The sequence below is a fragment of the Centruroides sculpturatus genome, unplaced genomic scaffold, assembly GCF_000671375.1.
Source record: "Centruroides sculpturatus isolate CEXI.00-Female unplaced genomic scaffold, Cexi_2.0 scaffold1947, whole genome shotgun sequence".
NCBI classification, from domain to species: Eukaryota; Metazoa; Arthropoda; class Arachnida; order Scorpiones; family Buthidae; genus Centruroides; species Centruroides sculpturatus.
The window spans coordinates 44,482-53,530 of record NW_019386082.1 but is presented as its reverse complement, the minus strand read 5'-3'; the positions used below and the strand labels follow the sequence as shown (position 1 = coordinate 53,530).

Here is a 9,049-nt window from a genome sequence, read left to right as displayed (position 1 = left end):
CTACGGAGATTTTTACGCTAACTATTGTCTGTACAGTATGTAAATTAGGTACCGTAAGTCTAATACAGTACTGTAATTTTATGTTTCTTTTCAATAAAATCAGTCACTTTCTGATAATACCTCAAGATTTTGTTTATCAAACGAGATCCTTCCACGACAAAGCAAGCACACAGACTGAGACCGATAAACAGAAGTGAATAAAAAATGGCGCTGCGAATTAATGTAACATTGTATGGTGAGTTTTTGTTCATATCGTGGAGCAAAAATACAAGGGTAGGCTGAAAAGTAATGCACACATGCTTGTAGAGCGTGGACGAAATGATTTTCAGAAACATGCCAGGTGGCATATGGAAGTAACATTTCCCCTCTATGCGCATGTGCAGTTTGAGGTTGTTGCGTTCATTCAGTATATTTTGAGAAGTGGAAATATGGAGACGTGTTCTAGTTCTATGTCAAAGTGACTTAAACAGCGTGCTGTTATCAAATTTTTAACTGCTGAAAAAGTGACTCCTACTGAGATTCATCATTGTTTAAAGGCTGTTTATGATAATGATGCTGTTGGTAGGTCTACTGTAAATCGATGAATAATAAAATTTGGTGGTTGCGAGCCTGGAAAAGCCATAATTGTTGATGAAACACACAGCGGAAGTCCGATCACTGCCACAGACAAATACCGTTGCACCTTATTGCAATGTTTAATTCTTCTCAGTACATACAGACTCTAAAACATCTCTGATGTTGAGTTTGACATGTTAGAGGCAGCCTGGCACCAATAAACTTGCAACAAGAGAACGCTCGTCCACACATCTCGCGCACAACTGGAGAGGCTTTGCGAAACCTGAAGTTCGAACCGATTCCACACCCTCCTTATTCCCCCAATCTTGCGCCTTGCAATTTTTATTTTTTCCTCTACTCAAGAGGTGATCATTACACCTCAAACGATGAGGTTGAAGGCAGCTGTCAAGTTCTGGATTCGAGAAAAGTCGGAATAATTTTTCAGTGACGGAATGAAAAAAATTGTTGCACGTTGGGAGAAATGTGTTATCCTTAACGGTGACTATGTTGAAAAATAAATATATGATTTTGAAGCTTAAGAATTGTACTTTAATGTACTTTTTGCCTGATCTTGCTATTTGTTTTTGTTTGTGTTCTACAAGCATGTGTGCATTACTTTTCAGCCTACCCATGTATGTTCGAATTTCATATCGTATCCTGAAAATTTCGTATGCTGGAGCATTTGTATCCTGAGGTACCACTGTATGTGCAAGCAACAAATGATACATACTTAAAACAGAAGGCTTAATTAAGGAATGAAAACTTTATTAAGTCAGTAAATAAAAGTTCTGATTCCTGAATTATGCATTCTGTTTTAAGTATTTACCATGGTGAAAGTAATCAGGACAGTTTCAACAAATTCTATTCTGGATGAACAATTTTAGACTCATTTAGCTTGTGGACACATTAATTCTTGTTCTTATGGGTTCATATATGTTTGGAATTAAGTTTCAAGACTGAATACACTGTAGACCTTTATACTTACAAATGATGTTCCCAGCATTCTCTTAGTGATTTAATATACTCTGCAAAGAAAATTTAACAGTAATATTTGTTTATAAAAACAACTTAAATAAGCATTTAAGGGTATATGGGATGTTTAAAATATTTTAAATTCATTATCAGTAGTAATAATGAACAAATGTCTAAAACATTAAAATTTTTCTAGGATGACAAAAGGAAGTATCCTTACATGACCGACAGCGAACCAAAAGCAAAGAAACGAAGAACACGAGAATAATTAAGTTATTCGTAAAAAGTCTTTTGTACAGAAACATTCCATTTCATAGTCATAAAAAACTTTTGTAATATCTTTATTAATAAAAATTTTCTAAGTATTATTGAAATTTTATGCAGTATACAGGAGATCAGGTATGTCAAATGTTTAGATTTTATAATGATTAGTAAGTTGAGAATGCTTTAGACACTTGAAAGACAAACATTTTCAATAAGTGTTTAAGTTATGATTAATAACTACTTAATAAATAAATGTTTAATATATAATGTACAACAGTTTCCATAAAAACCATAAAACATATACAAAAAAACATTAGGTTAGAATGAAAAACCACTTTGCATTATAATGCAAATGTTTTTAATACATTTTTTGCTAAATTTTATATATTTGGTACATAACTCTTATAATTTACTAGCAATTTTAGTTTTTTTTTTTTGTGTACTCTTACATTGCAAATTTACCAAATAAAATTGTGATATTACATACATAAATATAAATTCATACTATCCTATAGTTCAATTGAAAAATGAGAAATGTATGCAAGAATTTTTAAAATAAGTTGTAACTATTCCTAATTAGAAATAAATTTTATCTCTAATAGTAAGATCAGATATGTTATTCAGTTGAAAACATCAGGTACTGTACATGAAATTTATGTATTAATAATATTTATATTACAAAAAGTTTTACTACTAATTTGATTTTAAACAAAGGATGACACAAGTTTAAAGATGAGCATTTATAAGCAATCGTGGAGACAATAAATTGAACTGTTATACCACCCCAATTTGTTGTTTTAATTTTCCAGTCTGTCTGTCCATCTCTAAGGAAACTGTTTTAATATGGAGTATCTATTCTATATTTCATACTCTAGTTAAAGTTATCAATTTAGGTATCGTCCATAAATTACATAACGCATATCCTTGACAAATTATGTTACTATTACATAATTTATGGATAGCCCCTTATATACTATATAATTACTTAACTTTGTTTATGAGCCGAATTAGTCTTACTGCTTTTGCAGAATTACGTCAAAATTATTACTTGTACTGTACATGCCTCTAAACAATTAGAATTTCACCTCATTTCCTTATTCAACACTACCACTGTTTGATGAGGATAAGTAAAAATTAAACGAGTACGAATTTAAGAACGAAAAAGAATTTATTAAATAGTTATCACTATATTGTCAATAAAATCAATTTTTACATGTCGGAAATATGTCTGTAGGAGGAAATGGAGGACTTCCAAGAGGACTTTTATGAAAAACTGGCTTCTATTTAGGTGTTATTAACTTGAAGAAAACCCAGAAAACTCCACGTGGTCAGCATGTCCTGGAGAGGCGCTAACCCACGACCGAACTCCCAGGAACCGCTTGGCCACTGATGAACCTAGATTGAAGTTTAAGGACGTCCATCCTTTTAACCAGTCTTATATACTGCTCCACACAAACGGCGAATATCATCTCATTTTGTTTGATTCGAAAATCATTTAGATGAATAATTTATTTTATTTAACTTTATTTGGTAAATTAATTCAAAATATTATAATTTAGAGGTTTCGATTGCCTATTAATCCCTTCGTATATTATACAACCTTGACCTGAAAATTGTTAATACGAATTTTCGAGAAAGCGAACTAACTACCGTTCTACTAGCGATTCGTATTAATTAATGCGAGTTGACTGTATTTTATTAACGCATAAACACACAGAATACTAATGTGTGGACCAGTGATACACTTAGGATTTAATCTTGGAGAGTCAAATTCAGCGGATAAAAAATTTTTAATGCGAATTCAATAAAATTCCTACCATATGTGACTTTTTTTTTTAACTCCCCGCCCTGTGGGCACTAAGAGGGCCTTTTTTTGCAAGCCCATTATGGGTTCGGCCAGGCCCACAATGGGGCCCGACATATCGGAACGGACCACCCCCTAAAAATTCCTGGGGATTTTTCGACCCGTTCGGATTCGAGCCCGGGTCCCCCAGAGCGGTAGGCTGCCGCTTTGACCGCTCGGCCATCCGGCTGCACCTTATGTGACTGCTAATCCATAAGTAACATAAAATTAAAATACTACATAATATAAATAGCAAAATGAATATTACTAAGGAAAATAGTTTTGGAAAATTTACTAGTGTTTCTTTTACTTTGGAGGTGCTACCAGAATCGATAGATATACTTGTCTTTGAGCTATACTCTAAAATAAAGTTAATGTGTCAGATAGCCGATAGCTGGCGCTCGAGTCGCTTTGCGGCGGGAAAAAGCTGTTTCATTCATTTGGTTGGTAGCCAGTTTTGTCTGTGGCCAGCCTGTGGCCAGCCCATCCGAGCGAGGCGTGAACTCACGACCGAACTCCCAGGAACCGCTTGGCCACTGATGAACCTAGATTGAAGTTTAAGGACGTCCATCCTTTTAACCAGTCTTATATACTGCTCCACACAAACGGCGAATATCATCTCATTTTGTTTGATTCGAAAATCATTTAGATGAATAATTTATTTTATTTAACTTTATTTGGTAAATTAATTCAAAATATTATAATTTAGAGGTTTCGATTGCCTATTAATCCCTTCGTATATTATACAACCTTGACCTGAAAATTGTTAATACGAATTTTCGAGAAAGCGAACTAACTACCGTTCTACTAGCGATTCGTATTAATTAATGCGAGTTGACTGTATTTTATTAACGCATAAACACACAGAATACTAATGTGTGGACCAGTGATACACTTAGGATTTAATCTTGGAGAGTCAAATTCAGCGGATAAAAAATTTTTAATGCGAATTCAATAAAATTCCTACCATATGTGACTTTTTTTTTAACTCCCCGCCCTGTGGGCACTAAGAGGGCCTTTTTTTTGCAAGCCCATTATGGGTTCGGCCAGGCCCACAATGGGGCCCGACATATCCGAACGGACCACCCCCTAAAAATTCCTGGGGATTTTTCGAGCCCGGGTCCCCCAGAGCGGTAGGCTGCCACCTTGACAGCTCGGCCATCCGGCTGCACTTTATGTGCTGCTAATCCATAAGTAACATAGAATTAAAATACGACATAATATAAATAGAAAAATGAATATTACTAAGGAAAATAGTTTTGGAAAATTTACTAGTGTTTCTTTTACTTTGGAGGTGCTACCAGAATCGATAGATATACTGGTCTTTGAGCTATACTCTAAAATAAAGTTAATGTGTCAGATAGCCGATAGCTGGCGCTCGAGTCGCTTTGCGGCGATAAGTTAGTTTATCCGGTTTGTTAATAGGTAATTTTGTCGTTTTCTTGTATTTTGTAATTTTTCTCTACGAGTAAAAGAAACAAAAGCGTGCCGAATAAGTATTTTGCGACTGAGTGTAAGTCTGGATACTAAATCTGATGAGAAGCGGCATTTTTTACAGCACTTCCGAACCAGTTTTAGGTAAGTGGAAACGTTTAATTTCTCGAAAAGATTTATAACTCAACAAAATCGTGAATATGTGACTTGCATTTTAATGAAAGATTTCTGATTAAGAATTATGTTAATACTAGCTGTTACCCGCGACTTCGCCCGCGGAGGTTTTGCAAGCAAACCCCATTTATATTCAGTACTTTAACAACCATAGTAATTGTTATATAACACCTACCGCCGAAAATGATGAGAATTGCTGAGAATCAAACAAACTATTTTCAATTTGATCAATTTTCTGGAACGTTTACAACCGTTCTATAATCGAACCAATACGCAATAACAAATTCGAATTTAAAAAGGTTCGAACATTTGGTTAAAAAATCGAAATATATAAAAATATTTATAACAATGTCTGAAATGTTATTAATTTAATACACTTAAGTATTTAATGAAGACTAAATGTAACAAAAAAATGCATGTAAAATAGTACAGTAGAAGCCGTTCTTCCGGTTAAGCTTTAATCCTTTCCCTCTCCCCCCGCTGGGGAATTTCGAAAAATCCCTTCCAAGTGTGCATTCCCTTGGTGTACCCTACTAAAACGCAATTAAAAACAAAAAATCGCATGTAAAATAGTACAGTAGAAGCCGTTTTTCCGGCAAAGCCTTAATTTTCGCCCTCTCCCCCCCGCTGGGGAATTTTGAAAAATCCCTTCTTAGTGAGCGTTTTCATGACGTACCCCAACTGTTTACCAAATTTCACCTCTTTAGGTTCAGCGGTTTGCTCTGGACGATGATGAATCAATGAGTGAATGAGTCAATCAGGACAAGCAATTTTATATATATACATAATTGAGGATAAATGAGTTGAGATTCTCCGTGGAAAATAGCAACTAACATGGGAAGAAGAGCGCTTACAAGCAATCTTGGGCCAACAAATTGAACTTATCTTCAATAAATTCGTAATGCTATTTTTATTATGCTTTTCAACTTGAAACGTTTTGTATGATGCCGCACATATCCACCCTTAAAATTACGTAACGCATATCCTCGACCAGTCCCTTAATTTTACTATAAATTAATACACAGCACGGAGTACGGAACGTTATTTTATAAATTAAATGTAAGCCTATAACGTAAAAGCAGTGACAAATCTGTTTCTGAAGTGTTGCATAGTGAACGGCCATGCAACAAAAATGAATCTTTCTTTTTCTCAACGGTTGAGATCCTATCATCATGTTAAGTTTCTATATAAAACCCCCAGTTTCCTTTAATGCATAGTAACGATTCCCTGCATACCCATAAATTATGTAATGGATATATGGGTTACATAATTTATGGGTATGCAGGGAATTATGTAACGCATATATCTATTACATAATTTATGGACAGGCCATAATTTATATGCTATCAATATATAATTACTTAATGTAAGAGCCTAATTAGGTTCTTCAATAGCAGTAACAGGATATATCAAAATTATTACTCGTACCGTACATGCCTCTAAAATACTTGAATTTCACCTCATTTCCTGTTCAATATTACCAGTGTTTGATGATGATAAGTNGAAAAAGTGATGGTGATAAGGTAAGTTTATTATTATTATTATCATCATTATTATTGAAGATATAAGATATTGAGAAAGTTTGAAGTAATTTTTAAAATATGATGATGATTGTGGATTATTGAAATACTTTTTGTGATAAATTTTCTAAAACAGACAAGGTTTTCATTTTATTCATTTTTCAAATTGAACAAGTTGTACTGTTAATTCTTTTTACCTGTTTGTTCTTAGTGTTTTACTTTCTGTATATATATTATCTACTTGGACCTTGTTTATTAATAGGACTTATTATACTGGTGAAGTTTCTGAAGTTCTGAAAAGTTAGAAGAAAATAAAATATCTTTATTTTTAGGTGAAAATAAAGATATTTTGTTTTGACTTTTGACTAAGATGTCATCTCTTTACTAATCAGAAACTTTATCAGTATAAGTCCTACTAATAAACAAGGTCCAAGTAGGCAACATATACACAGAAGTTGTACTGTTGTTTAAGTACAGAAAAACCATAGGCTTCTCAAATAACAGTTTCACTTTAATGATTAATGGATACTAACACCTGATTATTAAATTAAACTTATTAATCAGATGTTAGTACCTATTATTAAATTGACATATAATCTAGCCCATTGCACCACTTCCAATTTGACTTTTGACTTTCTGAAGAAAATATGGTATATTCTTGTCAAATCATTAAACATAAGTGGAGTTGATTTTTCTTTATACTCATCTCTGTCTAAAAACTATAGAAGATTTAATCTTTTTATTTATTATGTAAAATTTGCTAACTTATTTCTTATATTTATTTAAATATTTTTTCTTTATTCTAGCACCTACACTATCAAAATTNTACTAACACCTGATTATTAAATTAAACTTATTAATCAGATGTTAGTACCTATTATTAAATTGACATATAATCTAGCCCATTGCATCACTTCCAATTTGACTTTTGACTTTCTGAAGAAAATATGGTATATTCTTGTCATATCATTAAACATAAGTGGAGTTGATTTTTCTTTATACTCGTCTCTGTCTAAAAACTATAGAAGATACTTAATGTTGAAAATTTCTCAAAGTAATTTTGCATAGTTTTAGACAAGAAGAATCTTTCCACAAGATTGTCATTCCACAAAGATAAATAAGAATTCAAATCTGCTTGTTTTGTGGAATGATCCATTATCAAAGTATAAAATATTGATTGCAATTCTTTGCAATCAAATCATAACTGCCAAATTTTGGATGAGTAAGTTTCAAATTTAATCAGTTTAAAAGAAATCCATATAATTAGAATGAACAGTTTTTAATGTTATAGCTTCTCAACAAAATTATCTTAAATATGTTTTTGCACTTACTCATAAGCTGTTGTAAGCAATTTTTAAAACTTCTGCTGTGAATTATTTTGTCATATTGTATTTAAATATCTTCTTTATTCTGAAATTACCTTTCTTTTACCAATAGTATTTTTTTTTTCTTTCTTTCTTGTTCCAAGAAATCAGAAACTACAACAGATAAATTGAGTAAAGAAATAAGTTAATTCTTCAATCTTATTATTCTGCAGTGATGACTGAAAAGTTTGCATTGTTGTTTAACAATAGCAGCATTGTCTCTGTTTTTTTTAAATGAGGATTTTATTTATTTTTCACAAGTGTTAGTTTCACTTTTCTGAACATTAAGAAAATTTAATATTTCCTATTTGTTCCATCAATATAAATAGTAATTACATATATTATGAAATCATTATATTGATTATACAGTGGTACCTCAGGATACGAAATTAATCCATTCCTAAACTGAGATCGTATCATGAAAATGTCATAAGGTGAATCATATTTCTCCATATGATTACATGTAAAACCAAATAATTCATTCCAACACGAAAAACACACTCAAATTAAAGCTAAGTGGTACAAATATAATCAAACACATAATAATAAGCTATAATAATAATAATAAGCTCAGCAAATTGTTTGGTGTTTGATTATATTTGTAAGTAAACTGCTGAGGAAGTGAGAGTAGTTGCTAAGTGGTACATTTAAAAAAAATAACTATAGTAAGGAAAACACTGAAAAATGCATTTTGTAGTTGTAAATGTATAAATAAGCATAATAGGATAATAATTGATTAAAAAAAATGTAGTTTTATTTGCACTTTACCTTTGAGGATAGATGACGGTGGAGGTGTAAACTGGTGGTGGAAGAGAGGGAGAAAGGAAATGATACTAAAACTTAACTTACATAACACAATGTAACAATAACTTAAAAATAACTTAGAAAAGATAAAAAAATTAGTGTTGTTTTATATATATATA

The 9,049-nt window shown here is 32.1% G+C and overlaps 1 protein-coding gene across 1 annotated transcript in view; it reads left to right on the top strand.

Annotated features, from left to right (window-relative positions):
- The window catches only part of LOC111613478 (bromodomain-containing protein 8-like), a 44,395-nt gene extending 42,327 nt beyond the window's left edge, over positions 1-2,068 (top strand). The window contains exon 23 of the mRNA XM_023354831.1: positions 1,724-2,068. Coding sequence (XP_023210599.1) covers positions 1,724-1,795 — 72 coding nt within the window. The 3' untranslated portion in view covers positions 1,796-2,068. The remainder of the gene's footprint in view (positions 1-1,723) is intronic.
- Positions 2,069-9,049: the final 6,981 nt, after the last annotated feature.